Source organism: Zootoca vivipara, chromosome 7 (genome assembly GCF_963506605.1).
Source record: "Zootoca vivipara chromosome 7, rZooViv1.1, whole genome shotgun sequence".
Taxonomy (NCBI): Eukaryota; Metazoa; Chordata; class Lepidosauria; order Squamata; family Lacertidae; genus Zootoca; species Zootoca vivipara.
Genome location: NC_083282.1, coordinates 38,615,086 through 38,641,705, shown reverse-complemented (window position 1 = coordinate 38,641,705; position 26,620 = coordinate 38,615,086). Strand labels below are relative to the sequence as shown.

The 26,620-nt window shown below is 43.2% G+C and overlaps 1 protein-coding gene across 2 annotated transcripts in view; it reads right to left on the bottom strand.

Moving 5' to 3' along the window:
* The window catches only part of USP24 (ubiquitin specific peptidase 24), an 82,067-nt gene that overhangs the window by 1,682 nt on the left and 53,765 nt on the right, over positions 1–26,620 (bottom strand). For both annotated transcript variants that reach the window (XM_035123913.2, XM_035123914.2), the window contains exons 39-66: positions 23,805–23,996; positions 22,803–22,920; positions 21,710–21,854; positions 21,341–21,460; positions 20,159–20,284; positions 19,541–19,639; positions 19,347–19,429; positions 18,032–18,173; positions 17,442–17,561; positions 16,730–16,950; positions 16,115–16,239; positions 14,865–15,006; positions 13,708–13,858; positions 12,801–12,896; positions 11,450–11,553; positions 11,236–11,349; positions 10,526–10,622; positions 9,658–9,774; positions 9,078–9,170; positions 8,114–8,216; positions 6,662–6,783; positions 6,189–6,302; positions 4,824–4,889; positions 4,391–4,457; positions 3,260–3,341; positions 2,546–2,621; positions 2,378–2,464; positions 1,403–1,513 (exon numbers count right to left, since the gene is read on the bottom strand). In XM_035123913.2, coding sequence (XP_034979804.2) covers positions 1,403–1,513; positions 2,378–2,464; positions 2,546–2,621; positions 3,260–3,341; positions 4,391–4,457; positions 4,824–4,889; positions 6,189–6,302; positions 6,662–6,783; positions 8,114–8,216; positions 9,078–9,170; positions 9,658–9,774; positions 10,526–10,622; positions 11,236–11,349; positions 11,450–11,553; positions 12,801–12,896; positions 13,708–13,858; positions 14,865–15,006; positions 16,115–16,239; positions 16,730–16,950; positions 17,442–17,561; positions 18,032–18,173; positions 19,347–19,429; positions 19,541–19,639; positions 20,159–20,284; positions 21,341–21,460; positions 21,710–21,854; positions 22,803–22,920; positions 23,805–23,996 — 3,233 coding nt within the window. The remainder of the gene's footprint in view (positions 1–1,402; positions 1,514–2,377; positions 2,465–2,545; positions 2,622–3,259; positions 3,342–4,390; positions 4,458–4,823; positions 4,890–6,188; positions 6,303–6,661; positions 6,784–8,113; positions 8,217–9,077; positions 9,171–9,657; positions 9,775–10,525; positions 10,623–11,235; positions 11,350–11,449; positions 11,554–12,800; positions 12,897–13,707; positions 13,859–14,864; positions 15,007–16,114; positions 16,240–16,729; positions 16,951–17,441; positions 17,562–18,031; positions 18,174–19,346; positions 19,430–19,540; positions 19,640–20,158; positions 20,285–21,340; positions 21,461–21,709; positions 21,855–22,802; positions 22,921–23,804; positions 23,997–26,620) is intronic.

Genomic DNA, 26,620 nt, shown 5'->3' with positions numbered 1-26,620 from the left:
ACAAGAGAGTTAGGAAAGCATATGTACTCTTCCAAGTATCATATAATGCAAGGGGGGGGGGTTCCTTAGCCTTCTGGGGTTTGAAAGCACATTTGGAAATCTGAAGCAGGCACCACAATACACCCATTTCACAGAAGGAATAGGCAATGCTGAGACCATCCTCTCCCCAAATAAAACACATACAGATAAAAGCAGGCAACCTCCCCACCAAAACAAGCAAAACACCCTCCAACCAACAAAAAGCACGCAAACTACCTCCCTCAAAACAAGCAAGCAAGCAGGCAACCTTCATGAAACCAAAACAAGCAACTGAACAAAAAAGTGGGTGGGCAAGAAGCATTCTGGAGAAAAGGAGAGGCAAGATGAAGGTGTGGCTGGATACATGCCTTTTTATTTCTACCCATGGAAAGTGGGCGGTGCCAAATGCTCCTTAAAAAGAATTGGGAGGGGCAGTGGGTCTTAGCAGGTGCCGAGTGAAGTGTCTCAAGATGCTATGGAGATCATGGCCAGCATATTGCAGACCCCAGGCACTGTGAACTATCGCCACATAGCTGGCAATTTAGAACTTCTCAGCAATTATTTTGCTGATTTGAATGGCACAAGAGTCACCAGGAAGGCGCACTATGGTAAACCAAATTAAGCCTCCAAGATGCTGCTGGTAAAGCTAATTCTTGCCTGAGTTCTTTAAAGTCTGAGGGTGTGAATTTCATCTCAGAAAGTAATGTGCTTAAGAACTCCACTATATTGATTAGAAACAGATGCATCTTAAACCAGGCTAGTATCAAACCTATCTTGGCTATACTGTGAAACTGTTCTGTGCCTGTTACCGAAGTATTTCAGTATTCTGAAGCTTTGTGCTCATCACTCTTTGGTGCTAGACTGGCCTGAAGTCAAATCAAGCTGGGCAACAAGGGCTTTAAAACAAAGAACATTACAAATTGTTCTTGAGGAAGACAGGTGGTAAGGTTCTACCTGGCTTACAAAAGTTTACATTTCAGCTGTTGACGGGAGAATGCACAAGCTCAATTCATTTGCACTGGGTGGGGTTTAAAACTAGTTGGAACCACATGGGGAGCTACTTGCACAAATGACTTTCTATATGAAGCTGTCTCTGCGAGACTCTCAAGTCAAGTGACCACTCTCACAGCTTATTGAATGCATGAATGGGAATTATGGCCGTCTATAGAAAACAACCACTATTTCATTATAAAACAGGTGAGCTTCTGGGGTGGAATTCAAGGTGGTAGGAGCCCTCGAAAGTTTTCAGCATCAGGTTATGCAAAGTAAGCACGGTGAACGGAAATCAAACCTTTTCCTAAGTATTAGTCACTCAGCTTTGAAGAGGCAATGCCAACAGAGGCAAGCATGCAGGTTACGGACTCAGAACAACCTTGTCCTTTACCTGTGGTAGATGTCTGCCACCATTCTCATTGGCTGGGCTGCTCTCGGATCCGTTACTGCTTCCTGATTGATCCTTCTCATTCAGCAAGGCTGTGGCATATGCCAGCGTGTCCTAAAGGAAAAACACAGGACTTAAGAGCCAAGTAAATACTTTTTACACAATGTTGCTGCTCACCAGGGAAAAGAAATGCAATACCTGCAAACAAGCATAAATTGGCACTGGTTCAAATATGGCAAACAGGTTTTTTTTTTTTTAAAGAGCATGGTAGTGATCTCATATAGGAGACTTAACAAAAATCCCTTGCTATAATGCATGGCAGGGGCTCCTTTTTTTTAGCCTGTGGGCCATAGTCCCTTCCGCTCAACCTTGGGAGACCACATGGCAGTGGAGGGCGGAGCCAGAAGCAAAAGGGGGAGGAGCAACAAACACAGCTTTCACCTTTGCATAGTAGGCTAGTTCACACACAGTCTTCATCTTCTGTTCAGGGACACTGCCGGGCCAAAGCACTCCAAATGCAAAAGCAGAACAGAGATGCGGAGAGGGTAGGAGAGTTGGACTTGGCTCCTGGGCCCCAAGGTCCCCCACCCCTGCTGTATGAGGTTTATTTTTTAAAAGAGCAAACTGGAAAGTTATGGCACTTCAGTCTTGTTTCAATGTTTAAAGCAATGGGCAACTTGAAATTATTAAAAAATCAGTCATGCTAATGAATTTCAAGCCTATGAAGACTGGCAATGTATGCATACACGCATGTAGCTTGAGGCATTTGTGCACCAAGTTTGCTGTGCTTTTCATAAATAAAACTAGGCAATCATCAGCCAATGTTACATAGTAATTAGACAGGAGAGTTCTGCACACGAGAGCCAAAATGCTAGACAGCAATACCATTTTCATTATATTTGTATAACCACGCGCACGCACACACGGTAACTACAGCCCACAGAGATTACGTGTAAAGAGTGTCAAATTTAGGCTGACCTGTGCAGAAATAGTGCGCTGAAAGGTTTTGGCGGTTGAGGTTTCATTGGATACATTACTCTGTGGAGCCCAGTAGTGTTCAGACATCTAGAGAAATATGAAAGCATCCGTTAATGGAAACTGTGGAACAGTACTATAGTCACGTGAATAAGAAAGGGTTTAAATTACCTTTATTTGAAGCCACTGTACAGCCCAACTCCAGTGATGGGAATTCTCCTTGAAATAATCTTTAGCAGCAGAGCACCTTTGAAATCCAAAGCAAATTATTAAAACTATTTATCTAAAGGTAAATTAGGATCACACTCCCTTTTCATACTTTATGAACTGTCTGGCTGTGCAATTCACTGTCTTTGCTTGTGTGCTGCAATACAGAGCAGGATGGAGTCCAATGTTTCAGAACTTCTCCAAAGTACAAATTCTTCCAGTTTACAAAAGCTTTCCTTCCTTGTCACACAGGGGCAATTCTTTCTTGTCACAGTCAGTCAGCTGAGTGACTATTTGCAAGCCTTTCCCCTATGATACATTGCAGTGACAGGACGATTTTTTACAAATGACAGAACATCACTATTTTTCAAACAACACAGGCTTCATATTTGCTGTTCTGTACAGTGTTTTCTTTGAGCCTACTACTATTACAATGCAAGTGAATGCACAGCATTGAACGTTCTTTAGGTATCCATACAACTAGTCTTTACTGGATCACTGGTTCACAAGAAGCAGACCCTTTATCTAGATTATAAATAAATCTTACACATTTTATTTGGGCCTGAAAAAGGATAAAAGAGAACTGGCAAAGGCTTGCTGAAGACACAGCTGCTTCTTATAAGCACGTGACTTAATAAGAACAGAACACACCGACTTCCACTTCACTGTTATACTTACTTCTGAGCAAGAGTGACCAAGAATTTGACACACTGATAACAGCGACTGCTGTCCACATGGTTATTACTGTGGTGCATCAGTGCTGTTAAAGGAAAAGAAAGGTGATTAATCAGTATTAAAGACTTCAGGAGTGGGCCCTGCTGTAAAGCAGGGAGATTTGATTCTACGTCCTTGTTTGGGCTTCATGTCAGACCACTAACCAAAGTGTAGAATCTAAACCATGGTTGTAGTTTCAAAATGTTCCACAGACAAATCATCATTTCAGGGAGTTTTTCATAAATATTTCTCACTTTCATTGTGCAGCACCTAGCTGTAACTACAGTTCGCTAACTTAGACAAAACCATAGTTTGGTGCAACGTATGAATTTAGCCTATGATTCATGTCTTACTTAAAAACAACAAAATGTTAAGATCCCCTTTCTAGTTAAAACATGCAATGAGCTGTGTGATTACAACCTAAGTTATAAAAGACCAATTAAAGATGATGAAACTTGGTTACCAACATACCCCCCCCCCACTGTTACCTACAGGATTTCTGTTCTTTTGCTTCTGACGTAGTTGTCAAAATGGTAAAAAGCACTTCAGTTTCTATATGAATCAAGTCTTCACAATAAAAAGAAATAGCTCCTTTTGAATTCACACATAAATTTGTTTCTAATTCTTCACTTGAATATATTCAAGGACAGAGATTGTGGGCAGTGTCCATTAGCTGTGAAAGTGTAAGGCTGCTTACGCAAATGATCTTCCTCCCCCCACAGTCTTCTGTACAAAATGAAAACCCTGTCCAGAAGTTTTTTTTTTTAAATGGTGCTAGTGGGGCTTCCATTGTCACTGGAAGGGGGGAATTCTCCTCTCCCGCATTGCTACTCTGTATCACACAGTCCCATCACCCCCCTAGAGAGTTTTCAGGTGGAAAGAAGAGGAAGATTGGTTGTGTAACCTGCCTTCCAGTTGTGTGACCACTGGATTTAAGCCATTGATTTTCTTACTGCCAATTATGTGTTTTGGAAGTTTCCCACAATTTCAAAGTGATTTGCCAGGAAGCTGAGAAAAAGCAAGTCCTCCTTGCATGCATAGAACTAGCTACAAGGTTCTTTGGATCCATTAACGCCTCACAGCAGGTTTACTCACCCAGCAATCCATTTTCAGTCTCAAATGCAAACTTGACCCGCTCTATTTGCAAAGGATCTTCAATAATCTGTGAAAAGGAACAGAGCCATTTGTTTATACAGACACTTGGAATCTATCTTATAGTTATACATTTCTTGCTTGTATCCAATGAAGTCTTTCCACTAGTGCAAGGACTTCTGCCTGCACAAAAGGGCTTTTTCTCAATTCTACCCTGGCTAGATTATATCCATTGTTATGTTAGCAAGACAAATAATATTATGGCACTGCAAAAAACCAGGTAAGGGAAAATCTGTATGGACATAAGATACATTGGTTGTAGAAATTAGTTTCGTTTTTGGCATTTTCATCTATGCTCTAATGCATATTGACTGAGTGAAAGGCATAACACAAACAAGGAAAAAACCCTGTTTGGTATTAAGGTTTGTTCAGTTACCAAGATCTCGTGAAGAAGCTGGAAGATGTTCTTCAATTCATGGGGTGGAGCAGTCTCCAGCTGATTCTGTAAATTGAAGACGCAGATTTAAGCAGGTGGAAGGGCACGTACATGAATATCAGATTAATTCTTTTATGATTTTGCATTTTTAAAACTCCCTAAATTATAACAAGGTAGGGGCTAGGTATTTGTACTTTTATCAGAAGCTTGTGTCATAGGAGAAATACATTTAAACACCCCTCCCCCATTTGTTCACAAATTCTTTATTTGTGATTTTTTTTTCTCCGAAGAGCATTGGTTCAAAGGAAAGGGTGCTAGACGACAGGCAGCAAGAACAAAATGTATAAAATAGGAAAATTAGAGAGGCAAGTGAGGGGAGTACAAACTCTGAGCTAAAATATATACAGATCTCCTGCTTCCTGAAAACTCTAAGCATTTTTTTTGTCATTTCAAATATAAAAGTTGTGTTCTCATAAAAGCTAGCATGTTACATTCATAAATATGAAATATGTTGCACTAGGACCTAGGAGACCAGGGTTCAAATCTCCACTTGGCCATGAAGCTCACTGGGTTACCTTGGGCCAGTCGCTGTCTCTTAGCTTAACCTACCTCACAGGGTTGTTGTGGGGATTGAGGAAGGGAAGAACCAAGCATGCCACCCTCAGCTCCTTGGCAAAAAGGGTGGGATATAAATGCAATTAATATGCATTCCTCTGTCTATGAATGCATGGAGGAATATGACAGAAGCGCTGGCTATTCATACCTTTTTGCAGAACCTTTTCATGTGCTCCAATAGCTAATGTGTACAGTGAAGTGCAAATCAGCTCTTTGATTCTGAAGAATTGGCATCTGCCAATACGTAGATTATGGGACACAGGTGGCGCTGTGGTCTAAACCACAGAGCCTAGGGCTTGCCAATCGGAAGGTCGGTGGTTCAAATCACTGCAATGGGGTGAACTCCTGTTGCTCGGTCCTTGCTCCTGCCAACCTAGCAGTTTGAAAGCACACCAAAGTGCAAATAGGTACCGCTCCGGTGGGAAGGTAAATAGCGTTTCCGTGTGCTGCTCTGGTTCGCCAGAAGCAGCTTAGTCATCCTGGCCACATGACCTGGAAGCTGTCTGCGGACAAACGCCGGCTCCCTTGGCCTGTAAAGCGAGATGAGCGCCACAACCCCAGAGTCGTCCGCGACTGGACCTAACGGTCAGGGGTCCCTTTACCTTTAATATGTAGGTTATGCAACAGGCAATTTGATTCTGTACTGCACAGAGCTACTACGGACACAGACATGCATGCACACACATGCCTCAGGCACCAACGTAGAACAGGCCGTGTTTTGAAAGTGTACCCTGTCTGGTTTCTCCTTACCTTGATGAAATGCAGCACGGTAAAGGAAAAGTGCTCATTACAAAAGCAGCAGTACACCACCATCTCAATGAGGACCAGCAGCGATCCAGTTAGCTCCCTTAATGCATACATCACCTAATGAAGAAACACAAAGAGTCAGATTAGGCAGCTGTTCTTTCTTAAAATAAAAAATCCAGCTTTTGGGAAGCTTGTAGAATTGCTTTTTTAAAATGTTCTTCACATTTAAGACCCAACCCAACCCTCGTAATTTATAGGCGTAAAACAGTAGTTTACCTCGATAGTGGCGCCCGCCCTGTGGAACGCCCTCCCACCAGATGTCAAAGGGAAAAACAGCTACCAGATTTTTAGAAGACATCTGAAGGCAGCCCTGTTTAGGGATTCTTTTAATGCTTAATCAATTATTTTATTTCATTTTTCTGTTGGAAGCCGCCCAGATGGGTGGGGTTTAAATAATAGATGATGATGATTATTACCTCCATTAAATAAGGCTTCCCCTCAGGCAGGAACAGTAAAGCTTCTACTTCTTCATGGAGGGCCAGGAGCGGCCCAGAGGTGGTAATGCTAAGGGGTGAATGCAGAACACACAGACCAGGAGCTGAAAAATAACCCAGAGATGCATTTTAAATAAAAGGACACATTCTACTCATGTAAAAACACCAGGCAGGCCCCACAAATAACCCAGAGATGCATTTTACTCATGTAAAAACATGCTGATTCCCGGACCGTCCGTGGGCTGGATTTAGAAGGCGATTGGGCTTCATCCGGCCCCCACGCCTTAGTTTGGGGACCCCTGCCCTAAGACTCCAGGTGGCTCTGTGGCCTTGATTCCCATCCCTAGCCTCCCAGAAACTAAGTCAAGCTGACTGGGGGAAACTCCCAAAGCTCGGAAGGGTGGAGAGGTGGTGGAATCTGAGAAACAGGTCTAGCTTTGAAACACTGATTTCTTTTCCCAGAACACTCCAGATATTTAGAGGAGGGGTTGAAAGCTATTTCTTTACAGGTTTTCCTCTATGCAAGAGAATGGAAAGATCTCCATTGTATGCCTCAAAGTAAGTGGGAAAGGTCCCGAAGACCAGCCCTTTGACCCTTACGGTAACAGGTCCTTGCTGGGAGAAATCCCCTTTTTCCTAGAGATTTGTGCTGTTTTGCAGAAACCCCTTTCCATGCAAGTCTCTTTGGGAGAAGAGAATATGTCTGTGGGAGGCAGAAGCTCAACCCCCTAACAACCACCATTTGGGGACTAGGGTCTTTGCTAGGGGTGGCATTCCCCACACTCAGTATTTCCTGAGAATCTAGCACTTTTTTTCTTCACCCGCAATTCCTAGTGTGCCCACCCTAAAATGGTCACATCTGTCCTTGTGGGAGAAGCACTGTGAAGCTTCATTCCCTCACAGAAAGGGTGACTGTGCCTACAAATTTCACCCAATTCTGGAAGAAAATGAAAAAAGTATAACTTGTCCTTTGATTGGAAAAGAATCTAACCTTTAGGTGTCCCCTGGATATAAATGCCTACGTTTTGCAGGCTTAATCCACTCTGGAGGGTCCTTCAAGCAAAGACCCACTGGCAAATTTAACCCACTTCTGTGAAAAGGGAAGACAGTTACAGCTGTTTTTAGATTCCCCATTATCATGAATGGGTTGAGAAAACGGAGCTTAATTTTTAACAGATCTAATTTGGCTCTGCTCTGAATAACAATGGGTTGAACTGGAAAGACTGGCTCCCAACAGATCAGGCTGCTTCCCAAAGCTGCAGATAAAAAGTTGAATATTGTGGCTGGTGTACACTCCTTCCAAATAGTCACTGAAAACCAGGAATTGCTCTTAGGGGAAAAACTGAGGAAGTTTAATCCCCTTACTGAAGATCTGCCAAGCTGAATTATTAACAGCGGCCATTTACCGGTAACTTTGTGAAATAAAATACTTACCCACATTCCTTTGTGATGAGACATCAGAGTGCAAAACAAGCAGTGCCACGGTATTATGGAGGAACCCAAACTCTCGTGCTTGTGCTGAACTCCATCTGCGATTCTGTTTTTGTTAAACAATATTTTAAAAAAAAACAGTAGAAGATTATTTTGCAAGCCCTGTTTAAACATCATTGCATGTATATACTTTTCAGTATTGTGTCTTATTTTTTTAAGGAAAGATCAATTATAAAACCAATCAAAATGAGTTTTCCATATACAGTAGTAACCTATACTTTGCTACTAGTATATGAACACAGTTGCCGCTTGCTTTGAGTAAGCGGCAACTGTGTTCATATACTAGTAGCAAAGTATAGGTTACTACTGTATATGGAAAACTCATTTTGAGTTTCCAAGGTAGACTCAGTTTTATGGTACAGCAGAACCTTGGCATATCACACCATGAATCGGGTTGAGTTGTAAGTAGGCACCCGTTTCTGTTTGATTAATGCAAAAAGCCTTCTATCAGCAACTTGTCCCAATAATTGGCAGGGTATTCCAAGAGCAATGCATGCAGCAAGTCCAGGACGGGGCTGAGTTGTGCTGAGCCACCTACAGGCTTGAGGCAGTTGGTACCAGCAGCTGCCAAGGCAAGCCAGACACATGGCTCTGCCCTCCCTCCTGCCTCAAATGCTGCTGGCAGTGCAGAGCTGGGCCCAAGGGAAGCAGCTGCAGGGAGTCTGGCTGTTTTCTTGCACATACTGTTGCAGGGGGAAGATGAGCTCAGAGATTAAATTTCCTTGGCTGCTTCTCTTAGGGTCTCAAGGTACAGGAGCAGTGGTGGCAATTGGAAGGCAGAGTTCACGATGGCTTGCAAGGATGGTTTTAAGCCCAATAGGTAGTTTCTGTAACTGAGTATATGAATTTGAAGGCAACACAAATATTCTACCCAGACTACTGGATGATATTAAGCACCTCTCATTACCTGGTTATTCTGACGGCTAGGACCAAGGAGAAAGTTGATCATATGTCTTAAGGCAGAATGCCTGAGAAGGAGATCACAAGCTCTTATACCCTGCTGTGAAAGGACAAACAGAACATAGGGTCACATCTGTTTCCATATGCAGAGCATGCCTGCACATTTTAGATTATGGTTCCTTATTACACTTCGTACTTTCCAAAAACACATATGATTAAATTAAATACTACTGACTGGCAGGGTTCTGAATGGCTCTACAGCACCAGATCCCCTGTGATTTGCAGATATTTTTTTCTTTCAGGTTTGCTTGCCTACCAGTGTAACAATAGGATGCCCTGACAGCTGGAAACACATGCCCTAAAGACTGCAGCAGAGCACTGGAAAGCACCTGGGGAAAGGCATGCTCTCCAGTCAATAGGGCTTGATTTGAGCACCTACTGTAACAGGTTTAAATTGTAAATGGCTATATAAGGAATCCAGAAAAATAATCGACCTTTATGTGATAATGGTAATGTTTACCCATAACATAAATTTGTCCTAGGACATAGGGCAAATAAAGAGAGAAGTGGAAGAGTATTTGGTTTACCTTTTGTACAAAATTGTTGAACAAGAAGAAGTACTGGGCACAGTTTTTGCAGTTCTCAGGGACGTCCTTGTCCAACAGGCCAAGCAGCACATCCACTAACTGATGCAGACTTTTCAACTGTTGAAAAGTAGAGATGGGGAGATCTTGTATTAAGGCGGATTTAATTAAGGCCCATTTAACAATAAGTACAAAAGGCACCTATTGCCTATGGATTTATTAGGCTTGCTTAAGACAAATGCCAGGCAGCTTGGTTCAGCTGGCCATTGGGCATGGCTTCCTTAACACCCTGAACAATTCTATTACATACATTTCAGGACTCACACATATCCTTAGAACAAAATAATTTTATTTAAGAAGGGTGTCAGTGTATACACTCTTAGAAGGACTATAACACTTTCAAGTCTGACCACTGGCTCAGCAAATTTAAGTAAAAACACTCAAGCTTAAAAAGCTCGGTATTGAGCACAGCGACAACAACTTTGGGGCGTGTGTATGCAAGGAGCGAGGCAGGACATTTAAGCCTCTTCCTCTGACCACCAACCACCTCTTGAGATTTTACCAAATGTCGCCATACATTCTCAAATGGATCTCTGCAGCCATAAGAACAGAAACTTATTTTTTCAAGTAGGAGTTTCTCACAACACTCAATACCGCACTTAGACAAAACCATCACAGAACCATAGGATTTGCAAAGGTCTGAAACTAGTCACAAGATTCTGGTAGTGAACAGACTAAAGACATAAGATAGAAGAGCAAGGGCGGCGGAGGGGTGGGGAAGAAGTAATATATAGCATTCATGAAGCAGCAGCCTTCAATTATCTGAAGTGCAATGAAATGTTTCGCATACCAGCAGTTACATATTACTGACCTTTTCCTGATAAAACAAGGCACTGTCTAAGGTTTTTTCAAGAATGGTGGCTACAGCAACTCGCACTTCTCTTACACTGCATTCCAGCAGAAAAGTCCTGAAAAATGCACACATGCAGTAAAAATGAAGATGCGCGATAGAATCCATCTCTCTCATGTGCTAGTAGAAATCTGCAATCCCTGCCTTTTACTCAAGTGTGAAATCCAATATTTACACTTCTTCGAGAGTAGAAAGACTGGATACGGTCACTTAATAGCCAAACTGAAGGTGCCTCATAGAATGTAAATGATATCTATGTGCGTCTGACAGGAATTCTTCAAATCAGCAGGATTTAATACCATAACAAAATAGACAGATTAAAAGGAAGCAGTAATTGACTGCCTAAAGCAATGTAGATAGGCTTTCCACTGAAAGTCATTCAGTGTGAGAGAGCTTGTCGTTTGGAGCAGACACAAGCTTCTCTCTCTCTTTCTCTCTCTCTGACTCACTGTGCACTTAATGGATCAAGCAATTTTTATATTCATGTCATAAATTATATTTAAAACTCCTGCCAGAAAATATATCTAAAAGGCTATCTGCCTCTTCACAAGTAGATCATTCTCTCATATGGCTTATTCATCCAAGTATACAAAATTTTGGGTACATTCCTCTAATGGGGATAAGCGAGTAGTATATAATAGTTAAACTTGTGTACTTATGTTGATACTTACTTAATGAGCTCTCGCCCTTCTGCCTCAACTAAATATTCAACCAACCATTGACAAGCTTCAAAACTTTTAGAAACCAAAGCATCAATGGTTGCAATCCATTCTTCTATGTCAGCCCTTAAAAAAACACACAAAAAACAATCACAGCAAGGTCAGCAAGACTTCAATATGTGAAATATATGTTTTCTCTCTTTTAAAAAGCTTTTAAAAGTGGTACCTGAGTTTTTTCTTGGTTCGCAGACACGTCTGGAAGAGGAACTGGACTGCTAGTTGTAAACTTACTCTTGCCATAGATGGATAATGGGGGTGCTTTAACTTTGTCTAAGAAAAAGAAAGTGCATCACATAACACCACAAGTACTGGTCTTTCTGATAAAATTCTTAAACACAGTTTTCAGACTGGAACTGAGATGGTGTCAAAATAGTTTTAGGATGGCACGAGAAGGTGAAGAGAATTAACCGAGGTTTCAGAAAAAGGCTTTGTCAAATGTCTGGTGACTTCCACTCTTCTACTAAGCTCCTTGGTGTTTAAAGAAAGAGGAAAAACAGCTTCTGTCCCTTGGATTATGCTCTGGCAGCTGCGATCCAGCACAAACTTTTCCTCATTTTTTGGACCTTCCTCTTTAGCTCAAACCAAACTATCAGTGTGTGCGGTGGCCTCAATATTTGCCTTGTAACTGTATGTGTTTTAAAATTCTGATCCATTTTCAAATTGCTTCCTGCTATTTGATTTGTTCTATGTTTTTGGTTTTGTGTAAACAAAATTCTGAAGTTCCCATTCACTATAATGGAGAATCAAAAAATTGTATGCCCCCCCCCCACTTTTGACCAAAGTGGATGAAATTTACAGGGGTGGGTAAAAGCAGGTATTTGTCTCTTGCCTTTTCTCTTCATACAATAATTAAAGGACTGTGTATTAAAGGCTTCATACCAGCCTTTTCATTCCAGTGGTTGTGTCCTCTGATGGGTTTTGCAGGCCTACGATAAGCCTTACAGGGTCTAAAATGTTGGCTGCAGAGTTTTGGTGTTTCAGTTTTCTTTGTTAAAGCAGAGGAACACAGGAGTTAACATATATGTGTATGAGTAGCTTCTTACTTCTTTAAAAGTCCTACACTGCTGTGCTTTGACAAAAAACACAATCTAGAGCCCTTCATCATCATTTTGGACAGCCTCACTTCTTGCAAAGAGATGTAGGAAAACATAGATATATGAGAAAAAAAAAGTATAGAAACAATGTGACAGAACAACATAAAGCTCTGTGGGATCCTTGATCCAACTTGGTGGAGGGCAGCCCCACAAATCACCCTGTTATCTGGCCCACACACAGGCAATGAACACCCCTAAAAGATATAACCACGGACTGAACATATGTCTTACTGCAGTTAAGTAATTAAAGATGCCATAGTATGCTATATCAACAATGCATTCATTTTTCAAAAAGAAGTTTGCTGCTGGATAGTCTTAATTTCCCCCCCTCTTCCCAATAAGGACAGTTTATCTTGTTCTGCCTCCACTGAGCCTCAGCAATTTACTTCAGTTAGTATCTGAAAGATAAAATTCACCACTCACAGCATTTAACGAAGCTAATGATAAAACAAAGCTAAAATAGTCACTGCTGTAGACATCTCTGTTCTTCATAAACTTCAGGTTTTCATCCCTCACCATCTGCAATGACAACATATGCCTGGATTTAGAACTAAAAGTCAAGGATATGTTTATAATTTCTAAATCTATCTTAAAGAAAATATTACATTTTTAAAACAAAAGCATCATTAAATGCAGGATGTTAGAAGCAATGTATATTTCAAACTGTACTGTATGTTTGAAATGGCATTATTTGGGCTGAATTAGCTGTAATTATCACCAAGCTAATCAAGTCATACTGGAAAGGCTCACTGAAAACATCAGGCTCAGTGTGCTGCAGCAGTGAGATTTAATGGCAAATTCTATGTGAAGAATTACCAGCAAAATAAATAGAAAATAGAACTCACATTTACTACAGTGCCATAAAACAGTAAGTAAACTTTCACATGATTTTCTGTCATTGATGCTTCAGCTGAGATTCCTGCATTACAGGGGGTTGGACTAGATGACCCTTGGGGTCCCTTTCCAACCTACAACCTATTATTCTATGTTATAGTGTTGGCAAATGTACACAAAGGGGCAGGTATAATTGAGTTGTCAACTGAAAATGACAGACATTAGGCTTACAAGAGAGAACTATTTCTTCACAAAATGTGATTAATTTATCGATTATTGATTCCTACAACATGAGGAAATGGTCTTCATTTGAATAGCTTTAAAATGAAGTGTCACCTCTAAATGTACGAGATAAATTTTGATTTTTGTTTTGCTCCAGAACAATTCAGAGAGTAAAAGATATACCTATATCAATTACAAATAGAATTTTCTCTATTGAGCTTGTGAATACCTTACATTTTCATAATGTTATCTAGCTGCCATTAACACTGTTTACCTGATATATCCGAACCGGCATTTTCTCTACAAATAAGCCTTTTTTCTCCCCTTTTTTGACCAGCTTGGTCAAGATGGACAAGCGGTCACTACTGGGTCTATGAGGCCGTGGCGATGATTGTGGTGAAACATCTGGTGAAGATGGAGCAGACCTGGGAAATAAAATGCATGCAAGCTCAATGCTGAAAATTTGCTTGACAAAGTGCAAAGCCAAAGTTCTCAAGTATGTTGTGCATCTAGCAACGCACATTTGATAATAACTTTACGTTCTGCGTATGGAAGGCCTGAACTCATTATATGGCCGATTATGGCAACAATCCTGCATCCTTTGCTAGGGCAGCAGGCTGTGGAGCAGTGCTTTGTAAGAAGCCAGTGTAGCTTCTCCTCCTTCATTAGGTCTCCAGGGTTGTTTACTGCTGTGGTGCTGAGTACATAGCTCTAAACAGATGCTCCCATGCATTCAAAAACCTGCTAATCCCTCTCTCATAGTTCTGCTTCTGCTACTACTAATACACTGTTATCTGTAAGACCCAATGATGTTCAGAACTGAACCATTTCCTTTTCATAATGAAAACAGGCTTCATAGAGACAGCTGCCCAGCCCCCTGCTAATGGGAAAAAATGAAACAAGGTAAAGAGAAAACCAAAGGTTTCTCTGACTAAATGTTTTTTGGCCATTTTAGCAGGATTTGAGTTTCACGGTGCAAGTATTTGCCCCCAAATGGTTATGTTCTACTTTTTCAAGGTTATACCTTTAAAAAGTTTCAATACTGTAGCTTGTACAGTCCTATTCCTTCATACAGTAGCCACCTCCTAAATGTCTTGGATGCCCCTAGTCATAAACATACTCATAGAAGCTGACCTGAGCTTATGCATAACCAAATTATAGCCTCAAGAGTACTCCTCTGAACAGAAGATTATAAATTCTGCAGAGGTCCCTCATGGAATAAGCTTCTGGTTAAGTAGCTTACACTTACACTTACACTTACACTTACACTTACACACACACACACACAGAGAGAGAGAGAGAGAGAGAGAGAGAGAGAGAGAGAGAGAGAGAGAGAGAGAGAGAAGAAAAAAATTGGGGCGGGGGGAGAGAAGCAAGATGTTCTGCTTGTGCAGGGATCAAATAACTGGGGTTAGAGGCAGGTAAACTTACAAAGACAGGTCCTCAGCTTCCTGACGCACAATGCTAACTCTGCTTTTCTTTGGCAAAACTGGCGAGTTCTGGTCAGAGACTCTCTGGTAGAAGAGCATGTAGGCATTCCAGTAGCGGCGGCGAACATCAGGATATGGATTTGCTGTGAAGAAGAGATATCCTTATAGTTGACTGACCTGACTCTTGCAGCAGGAATACTGGCATAACTACAAATTTCAGGCAGTTGTTAATGGAAACTGCTGATTAAGGGGACCAACAAGCAATTGGGGGGGGGAAGTAACTGTGGTCATCAGACACAGCTGCTGAAAAAATGATAACATTTCCATGGTATTTTATTTTCCAAAGACAGGTGGCTCACTTCCGTTTCACATAAAACATTTTGCCCCCCCCCCCCGGCCAAGAAAAGCAGGTATGTGCAGGAAACAGCACAGCACTGATATGCATGCAAGCTTCACTGTGTGTGTGTGTGTGTGTGTGTGTGTGTGTGTGTGTGTGTGTGAATGTGCTGCCAAGCTATGGATACATGCGTAGAAGCAATGCACTACACATCACACGCACGTTTCACGTTGCTTCCTACATGGAAATGCCTTCTGCGTAGAAAAAGCATGTGTTTGTGTAGCAACTCTGATCACACCAGCTACACTCTTCAGTTCCCAATTTGTTAAGGAACCATATGAAAAGAATAAAAAACAATAGGACAGCAGCCATACTGTATGTCAGTAATATGATTAATTTTTTCTGAAGACAGATGCCAAACTTTCACAGACGTTTGTGCAACTTTTAAGCAAAAGGTTGAGAATTCTGAACCTGCCTTCGAAAAACCTTGCTAAATGGAAACTCAGGTTATCATGAAAGAGCTGGAACAGATAATGTAAGTTTCTTTTTTGGTTTGCTTTTTATTTTCAGCGCATTTAAAAAAATAATCTTTGGAACAATATGGGTTGGATGGATCTTCTACAACATATTTTAGGGGGGCTGAAAGGGGAGGAGAGGAAAGGGCAACCTGATTGTGCAAGTTTGGATGTCACCCTTGATATTTTCCCAGCATAACATAAAATGAATTTATAAACCAAGTGCAGGCTGCATAATCCAAATGTGCACTGATCCCTCATCAATTTAGGGGCACAAGAAAATAAATCAATTCCACATTTTCTAGAAAATCCACATCAGCGACTGTGATCCTGTAACTCAGCCCTGAAGTAAGTAAGATGCAGGGAAAAGTGATAATGGAACACAAAATTTATACTTACACTGGTCATAAACTTTGGGTCTATACTCTCCGCCAAAGCATTCATACTCCAAAGTTTCATCATTCAACTCAAATTCTTCAACAACTGTGTCATTGAATTTGAACCATTTTCCTTTTCCACATCCCCTGTTGGTAACACACAGAAACACAAGCCATGTTCACTGTCAAAGATGATGGCTTAAAAACCTCAAAAAAGTTTCCTAATAGCTTTCCAATTCTCATGGCTACCAGAGAGATAATCTGCATTGAGAATGACTTCATGTTAAAATCAAATATGGAACAAAACAAATCGGAAATCACAGCAAGATGGCAGACACATTCACCACCAGCCTGTTTCAAACAATGATTCAAAGCTTAACGAAGATCATCCCTCCTGTCACATGCATCCATTGAAAGGAAGATTCTGGTTTTGTTTTAAGCCAGAGCTACCCCATTACATTTGCAAAAACTTTCAAGCATACTGGTATACTTTCATACAGAGCTTTAAAAAGGGCTATACAAAAATGATGCATTTGCCAAGAGGGGTTTGCAATTTTAACACTGCATGGTCTTACCCGTTTTAAAGCACTCAAGCAAAGAACTAGTAGAGTTCCTCCGCAGCAGATTTTCTCCTTACCTTCTATCTTTGATAAAGGAATAGTAGTGCCCTGCATGGGCCTGACCGCTGTGCACTATCACCCCAACCAGCTCATAGTTTTCTGTTGGGGCCACCTTCTTCCGGGGGGATCCTGCACCTCCCTGATCTATGTGTCGCCCATTGTCACCAACTTCTGAGGAAGAATCTTGCCGGGCCATTCCTGAAACTGTATAGGGTTCCATGTTCAGCATCCAGGGGAACTGTTTGAAAGGAAGCACTTCAGATTAAATTTAAACCTGAGCCCTATTACTTGTTTATAAACCTCCTGTAATTACCTAAAACACAGGGTGCCTAACCTTTAAAGGTTGAACACAGGAAATAGTTTATGGGATGCAGAAAGTCATAGAGCAAACCAGAAGGTTTGCCTGTTTTTCCAGGACTCAGCATAGAATCATAGAGTTGGAAGAGACCACAAGGGCCATCCAGTCCAACCCCCTGCCCTTCATGGAGCTTCCGATTTTTTCCAGTGAGGAAGATTATGGACCTCAGCTCAGAAAGCAAGTCACATTCACTTCTTTTGAAACTCTGCAAGCACCATTAGTAGTTAGGGCAGGTAACATCAAAGGCCTATCAGAGGGACAGAGATACACCGTGGGCTATATGGATACTTGGAACAGAATAAATAATGGTGAGAAGTAAAGATTCTGTTCCAGAAAATGCCTTTAGAGAAATAAAAAGCAGCTGTGCTTACCTTTATCTGTTCATCGTACTTAATGGAACGTCCACTTTCCCAATCAAATCCAAATCTCATGAGGTGGATCACCAACAAGCTAGGCAGAGCTTTAATGCATGTCCGCTTTACTGTAGTTCTCTTAAAAATAGAAGAGAGTCACCTCCAGCTACTCATTTTAGCATCAGGGAATGCATACTTCCTGCTCACTGTAGAGAAGTGTTCTTACAATTATGGATTTAGCTTGATAGAATCAAAGAGCAGGGAAACTATTTTCTAAAGACTAACTACTAATTCCTTATCAAATCATTTAGTACGCGCCTTTTGTCATAGGCAAAAACTTTCAAACATACAAATATTTTGTCTCTGCTTTGCCCAGAACACCAATATTCTGAAGTGACCCCCCCCCGGCATATATATATACTACCCCAGTACTCATCGAAGGAAGCGCAGAGTATCAATGTGATAAAAACAAGCACACATTAAACTTGAGGGCTTGAACTAGACTCATTCTCCAGATCTCTAAGTGTACTAACACATCTTGGGTTGTCTCTCCCTTAGAATATCACAGGTATTTTAACTGTCACCAGGGGAGTGGGGGGAAGCATTACCTTTTCTTTACATTTCTCACAGTAATATGCATTACTTCCTTCCAGAATTTCTCCTCTAACAAACTGATCCAATGAAATTTCCAGGCTTTGACATGAAGTGACTCCTAGATTGAGAGCCATAAAGGCTTCCTCTCGTTCATACCTACACCAAAGAGGATAATGAAAAAGGGTTAGAGTGCAATACTACCAGCTCTATTGTTTCTCGGTTTAAGAGATGTCTCTTTTTGGCAATATCTTTAACAGTTAAACCCACTGCAGACATGAGGCTTATCATCTCCTTTGATGGTTTTACAGAGCAATCTTAAGTGTAGAAAATCTTAATTTATACCGGCTTAAGTTAAGCCTATTTCCAGCTCTGTGAAGGAAGAATATGATTCACATCACCCATTTGCTGGCTAAGTTCTGCCGGGTTGTGAGGCCACATGACTTAACTGCAAGGGGTTTGGAAAAGGTCTAAGTCTCTCCTTGCCCTGTTCCACCTCTGCCTCCCTTTTTTGAGACTTCTGTCGGCAACCCTCTGGGCTCTGAAAGGGTGAAAGACTTTTGTCAGCATATCCCCAGCTGAGGAAGCCCAAAATCTGCCAGAACCAAACCCATTTATCCCAGAGGATCTTGAGTTTGGATTGTGCTGTAAGATGGCAGCCTATATATAGGCTCATGGCTCCATCCTATCCTCCCTGCAATTTCAATCCTGGTGTAGGGTTTGCTGCTTAAAAACTAACCATGGTTACTATTTGTGAAGAATTAAGTAGTATTATAATTACAGATGCAATACTAACCATATTGACAAGAAAATGGGGGTGGGGGTGTCATATAGGATAGGGGAGGCAGGTGCCATAGAAACAGATCTATGACAGCCTCCCCTCACCTGGTAGCCTCCAGAAGTTTTGGACTCCAAATCCCATCAGGCCCACTCAACATGGCCAATGATCAGGGATGATGGGAGTTGTAGCCCCAAACACCTGGAAGGCACTAGGTTGAGAAAGGGCTGGGAAAGAGACTTCCCAGTCAGACATCATCTGCTGGGAACATATTTTCAGTATTTGCAACCAAGCTGCTGTGTTTTATTTCTACTTTTAAAAATGAAGAATTGGCAACGACTCATATTAACCCTAACCTATGAGAATTATAAAGGCTTGAGAAAATAAATGAGAAATCTAATGTAATGCACTGACTGAGAAATGATCAGGCTCCTCTCCCACATAATCCAGGGAAGGGAGGATAGAAATGGTTGAGCCCAGTAGTTAACATTAAGAGTTCTTTTTCCCAAGCAGGCTACCTGTAACTAGGAATAACCTAGTTAAAACTCACCCACCTATGAGGACAGTCTTTGCAGATTTTCTGATCAGAGTAGATTCCCTGGAAAGTGTTCTTAAATATTTGGTCTCGTCCTATTTTCTGTAAGAGATTAAAAAAAAAAAGCTAATAGCAACTAGATTGTACATGAAGCGGCTGTTAATGAAAAGAATTGCTGTGTAATTATAACACCATAACAAACATAAAAATAACCTTGAGGTATTCATCCATCTGATCTATAAGACTTGTGAAGAACTCATAAGCATCTTGTTGTTCACGTACATAGAGTTCCTTGTTCCACATCTTGAAGATCTAAAATATTAAAATATATTCCATAGTCACTGCTTTAAGATACTGAGACTCTTAAGGGAAAGCAGCAGATGCATCTTAGATCCCTGGAAAAAGCTTGCCTCTCAGTGGAAGGAGAGGAGAACACCCCCGTGATCTGCACCACTGGATTGTGACCAATAGGGAGAACTATATATTACAGTCGTACCTTGGAAGTCGAACAGAATCAGTTCTTGAAGTCCATTCAACTTCCAAAATGTTCAGAAACCAAAGCACGGCTTCTGATTGGTTGCAGGAGCTCCTGCAGCCAATCAGAAGCTGTGGAAGCCCTGTCAGACGTTCAGTTTCCAAAAATAGTTTGCAAACCGGAACAGTCACTTCCAGGTTTGTGGCATTTGGGAGCCAAAATGTTTGAGAACTAAGCTGTTGGAAAACCAGGGTATGACTGTATATTCAAACAGATAAGAGCCCTTTTAGTATTGCTGCATTTCAGTATGTTTAGACCTAAATCTACATGTTAAAATTGGGGGTGGGGAGAATTACCTTCCAGAAATTTTCAGGTATGTAATACTGCAGCTTGCTCTCCATTAAGTGACCAAAGAGTGACTGAACTTGATAGAACACATTGTCGTCGGGATTGTCCATGTCATCGTCAATCGAAAGCAATGCCTTTGGAAACAAATGGCAAGGAAAGTTATTGAAAATGCATCACACTGAGGAACAGTTCAGTTTTGACAGGAGCGGATAAGAGCAGTAACCAAGGTATTTAATATCAATATTCAATATACCCAGAGCTTCCTTATTAGCTGTTCCCACCTTCAACAAGCATACTGGTTAGGAAGATGGAAGGGATGAAGAATAGGGTGACATGGCTGGCCTCATTGAGAGGCTTCTCACCAAAGTGCACTACCTCAAAGGACTGGAATTCATTCTAGCCCCTTATAGGAACTGGATGGAGGAGAAATCACAAGGCTCCCTTATCTGCCCTCCAAGCAAAGCAGAGCAAGAGCCTGGGCTTCAAATGCCAATGTGCCCCAACTATGGCCCATGTGGGTATACCCAGAGGTATTCTTCAAAGGAAGGGGAAAGAGTGGGAGCAAGCTCCAGCTCTGTGTTTAGCCTCCAAACCTTTTCAGAAAAGAAAAGGAATCCTGCTGCTGTCTGGGAGGCTTTGGGATGATGGACCAATTGTGTGTGTGTGTTTTGTTTTTGGTGCTTGTGTTTGTGTGTGATTTGCTTTTCTTGTTTGGGGCTGGGTGTTCTCCTTGCTTTTAATTATTTCCAACGTTATGCTTTTTTGTCGCTGTTGGGGTGTGCATGTTTTGCCTGGTTTTTATTGTGTTTATTTTGTGATGCATGTGTTTTTCTGGGGATGCTGCAAGTTTGTTTTGCCTGTATTTTGTCATCCACACAAGTGTTTTGCCTGTGTGAGTGTCAACAGTTTTTATTCTATGACATGGGCATTTTATGGTGTCCTAGAAAGTTTTGGATTTCTAAATGTGCCTCAGAGCCAAACCCCCACCACCAAGGTTAGAGATCCCCTCATTTACTCTACATATGAATCTCAGCCTTGTAATTTCTGAACTAGGTAGTTTTGGATTTACCTCAGAGTTGTGGCCCATTTTCATGATTCAGCACTCCTTCCTTCCCAGAGTCCATACTATATGTGTGAAGCTAACAGGCATCCCAAAAGAATTTGCTTTAAGAACAGTAAATAAAAAATACCTCAGGAAGTCCTGGCTGCATATAGAGCTGTTGGAAGACGGCATTCATGTAACATGTTGCACCTCCATTTTTTAGCCCCACAAATCCTGAAATGGATCGGCCGTCTACAGGTGGGAGATACTGGAAAATACGGAGGCAGAGAGCATAAATTTGTAGCACAGAAGATTTAAAGCGTTAATGGATATATTTATTTGAAAAACTGAATATCCAAGGGACTTTCTAAAAGTACTCATTATGGTTCCTTCCAACGCTACAATTCTATGATTCTATGACTGTCATTATTTAATCCATTCTGAAGATCTGACACTTAGCTTCATATATACGGAGCTGTAGTGAAAAAAATCACTTCCATTGAAGTAACCCACTTACATCAAATTCCTTGGAAAGAGCTTGATCAAGCTGGTGATGCATAGAGAGCAGCTCTTTTGTAATAAGCTGTAGATTTGAAGGCGAACTATCTGCCAGCATCACCAGCACTTCATATGCTGCTAATCGGCTATTCACTGTACTGCACCTAGAAGGGAGCAAAAAGAATCTGTTCATGCTGCATATTCACTTTTCATACTAGCACGATATATCAATGACCTACTTCCAATAGTTGCCAAAGGGAATCCAAGTAAAGTTTAATGCCCATCTGTGCAGTCCAATTTAAAAACCGTTCAGCGCATTTTTATTTCCTGGACCAGTGGATGTTATTTATTTTGCAGAGGCAGGCAAGCAATAAAAAAAAGTCTATGTGCTTATCATTCCCTCCCAAAGGAAGGCTGGTTCTGGGATGTGAATAAAATGACACTTAAGCAGAAAAGTACTTAGATTTCTGCATAAAATCCCAATCTCAGTGGCTAAATAAAGTTATACCCCTAAGAGAAATTTACAAAAACAGTTAACCCGATTTCTTTGTTTCTGGGTATTCATTCAACATTTTGAGGGAGTTATGGACTGTGATAATGCACGGGTTAGTTACACCTGCCCTATGGTCCAATAAATTGTTCAGATGCCTTTGTACTTCTGAAAGAGGGATTGAGCTTTGCTTTTTAAAACAACTGAGCCTTTTGGATTTTGCAATGGACCAACTATAGCCATTCAAATTATGCACAGTAAAACAAATAATTCTGGAAGAGCATTTACAACATTGCTTAATCTTCAATAATCTGAAATGTGATTCTCCACAGATATGGAACATCATGTTCTAAAAATGTAATAAAGGACATGAGAGCAATATAGATGATTTATAATTAAGTAGTATTTCAATATGTTTCTTAATAGCCTCTCTTAGGAACCACATTTATTCTCAAGTTATTTAATTTCTTGGCACACACTCATAAAGTCTATTTTAATGTCTTTTTTTTTAAAAAAAAGAAAATTGTTCCATTCTGCACAAAGCTGATTGACCAAGGGTGGTAGATCCGAGCCCTCTGTGCTTCTTTGTTTAATACAACAAAAGTACTCATGCACTCTTTACTTTGGATGAAAGTCTTGCTGAGTGGCAGCCACGTTGCCAGCTGGAGAATGGCTGTTCAGAATAATCCTAGATGCTCGGAAGAGGAAGTCATCTAATAATGGTTTGATCAAAGACGAACCTATAAAGGGAATAACACTATGTTCAATGTTGACCGTTACAGGATTTATAACAAATGATCATGCAAGAAAAAGGTGTCCAGTGAGGGATCATGCTTTTCTCTATCATCTCCACTTAAACAGGTCATAGGAAGCAGAAGTGAGAAAGGTTTTACTGCCAGTCAGAACAGATAGCTCCACTGTATTTAAAGAGCACCACCACCAGTTTTCCCTCCCATTACTACAATAACTAAGCAAGGATTATCAAATGGCACTACATGCTGTTCCTGTTTTATTGTAAGCTACACATATAGCTATCCGCCCTCCGCACCCCAGAGAACTGTTGTTCTTGTTCCAATTATCTAGTTTATGACCAAAGCACCACGAATCAAATGTGAAAAACAGCAAATAATTTTCATTTAAGACCACTGCTATTTGAAGTCTGTTCTAAGCAGGCGGGAAAGTGAGACAACCTCTGTTCACTCAGGTCTTATCCTAAGACAGGCATCCCCAAACTTCGGCCCTCCAGATGTTTTGGACTACAATTCCCATCATCCCTGACCACTGATCCTGTTAGCTAGGGATCATGGGAGTTGTAGGCCAAAACATCTGGAGGGCCGCAGTTTGGGGATGCCTGTCCTAAGAGATAGTTGTTCATACTGCCAAATTTGCTGCAATTGCTTATTTGCCCAAAAGCTTAAACCTTGCTCCACAAAGGAAGGGAAGAACCATTCTCTTTCCACTGTGAAAATTAGAACTCTTGTTGCCCATGGCAACCAGATGCAAGCAGCCTGACCTGACATATTAGGAATTTTGGTGATCTGAAGCCTGAGGGATCTCAGCAGCAAGGAAGAAATCGCTAGGTTTAACACTGTAATGACACAACTAAGCACTGAAAGCAAGTTACCTAGCATTTCCTTCTCTGTTCCGCAAAGTGACAGGAGGGTCTTAATGAGCCTCAAATGTCCCGCCAACAACACATTGTCAGCTTCACTGGTTTCACATTCAGCTGCACGGGTAGGTTCAAAGTTATCCAACCACGTGATCTCATCCTCCAACATAGCAGCTGGGCTAATCTTTAGTTGTTCCATTTCTGAAGCTAGGTAAGAAAAACCACATGGGTTAAGCCTACAGAACAGACGGACAAACTTAGGTTAACACTTTGTTTCATATAAAAGATATCATTTAGCTTAAAATGAACACAGAACTACTTTTTGGAAATGAAACGCCAAGACACAGGTAAACGTTCCATTTTTTTTAAATAAAAAAATAGTTATTATGAAGGCAAATAGCATTCCCCCCCCACTCTTCTGCCTTTCTATCACTTGCTAATACTCCTAACATGCATCCCCTAGTGGCAAAAAAAATGAGAGCATTATCCTGCCCACTTTTCCTAGTCCTATAAAACAATACGAAAAAAGCCAAAGTGGCTCATGTATGTTATTTCCATTCACAAGAAAGTGGAATGTTATGGTAGTTGTAGCGTGTAATTTCTTATGGTCTTGAAAAGGTAGAAAATGGTAATAATAATACTTTTATTATTTATACACCTCGGTTTACGAACACCTCGGTTTACGAACTTTCGGTTTACGAACTATCCTAACCCGGAAGTTAGTAAACCGAGGTGCCGGAGGTCTACTGAGCGTCCGATGCCTTCGGGGAGGCCGGGCCTTCGCTCCGATGCCTCCTGGAGGCCCGCAGCGAAGGCCCGGCCTCCCCGAAGGCATCGGAGCGAAGGCCAAACCTCCCCAAAGGCATCGGATACCTTCGGGGAGGCTGGGCTTCGCTCCGATGCCTCTGCGGAGGCCGGGGAGCGTTTCCGCGACTGGGCTGCAGCCGCGAAAGCGGTCCCCGGCCTCCGCAAAGGCATCAGAGCAAAGCCCCAGCCTCCGGAAGGCATTGGAGCCGGGACTTCGCTCCGATGCCTTTGCGGAGGCCGGGGACCGCTTTCGCGGCTCCCCAGCCTCCGCAAAGGCATCGGAGCGAAGTCCCGGCTCCGATGCCTTCCGGAGGCCGGGGAGCGTTTCCGCGACTGGGCTGTGCAGCCGCGAAAGCAGTCCCCGGCTACCGGAAGTCCCGGCTCCGATGCCTTCCGGAGGCCGGGGAGCGTTTCCGCGACTGGGCTGTGCAGCCGCGAAAGCAGTCCCCGGCTACCGGAAGCCGGGGACCGCTTTCGCGGCTGCACAGCCCAGTCGCGGAAACGCTCCCCGGCCTCCGGAAGGCATCGGAGCGGCTTCGCTACGATGCCTTTGCGGAGGCCGGGGAGCACTTTCGCGACTCTCCCCGGCCTCCGCAAAGGCATCGGAGCGGAGTCCCGGCTCCGATGCCTTCCGGAGGCCGGGGAGCGTTTCCGCGACTGGGCTGTGCAGCCGCGAAAGCGGTCCCTGGCAACCGGAAGCCAGGGACCGCTTTCGCAGCTGCACAGCCCAGTCGCGAAAGTGCTCCCTGGCCTCCGCAAAGGCATCGGAGCGAAGTCCCGGCCTCCCCGAAGGCATCGGAGCGAAGGCCAAACCTCCCCAAAGGCATCGGATACCTTCGGGGAGGCTGGGCTTCGCTCCGATGCCTCTGCGGAGGCCGGGGAGCGTTTCCGCGACTGGGCTGCAGCCGCGAAAGCGGTCCCCGGCCTCCGCAAAGGCATCAGAGCAAAGCCCCAGCCTCCGGAAGGCATTGGAGCCGGGACTTCGCTCCGATGCCTTTGCGGAGGCCGGGGACCGCTTTCGCGGCTCCCCAGCCTCCGCAAAGGCATCGGAGCGAAGTCCCGGCTCCGATGCCTTCCGGAGGCCGGGGAGCGTTTCCGCGACTGGGCTGTGCAGCCGCGAAAGCAGTCCCCGGCTACCGGAAGTCCCGGCTCCGATGCCTTCCGGAGCCCGGGGAGCGTTTCCGCGACTGGGCTGTGCAGCCGCGAAAGCAGTCCCCGGCTACCGGAAGCCGGGGACCGCTTTCGCGGCTGCACAGCCCAGTCGCGGAAACGCTCCCCGGCCTCCGGAAGGCATCGGAGCGGCTTCGCTACGATGCCTTTGCGGAGGCCGGGGAGCACTTTCGCGACTCTCCCCGGCCTCCGCAAAGGCATCGGAGCGGAGTCCCGGCTCCGATGCCTTCCGGAGGCCGGGGAGCGTTTCCGCGACTGGGCTGTGCAGCCGCGAAAGCGGTCCCTGGCAACCGGAAGCCAGGGACCGCTTTCGCAGCTGCACAGCCCAGTCGCGAAAGTGCTCCCTGGCCTCCGCAAAGGCATCGGAGCGACTTCGCTCCGATGTCTTTGCGGAGGCCGGGGAGCACTTTCGCGACGCTCCCCAGCCTCCGGAAGGCATCGGAGCCGGGACTTCGCTCCGATGCCTTCCAGAGGCCGGGGAGCGTTTCCGTGACTGGGCTGTGCAGCCGCGAAAGCGGTCCCCGGCTTCCGGTAGCCGGGGACTGCTTTCGCGGCTGCACAGCCCAGTCGCGGAAACGCTCCCCGGCCTCCGGAAGGCATCGGAGCCGGGACTTCGCTCAGATGCCTTTGCGGAGGCCGGGGACCGCCTCCGCAAAGGCATCGGAGCGAAGTCCCAGCTCCGATGCCTTCCGGAGGCTGGGGCTTTGCTCCGATATCTTTGCGGAGGCCGGGGACCGCTTTCGCGGCTGCAGCCCAGTCGCGGAAACGCTCCCCAGCCTCCGCGAAGGCATCGGAGCAAAGCGGTTAATCCGTTCTAGGGGGTGTTTTTCCTCATCTAGAACGGATTAATCAAC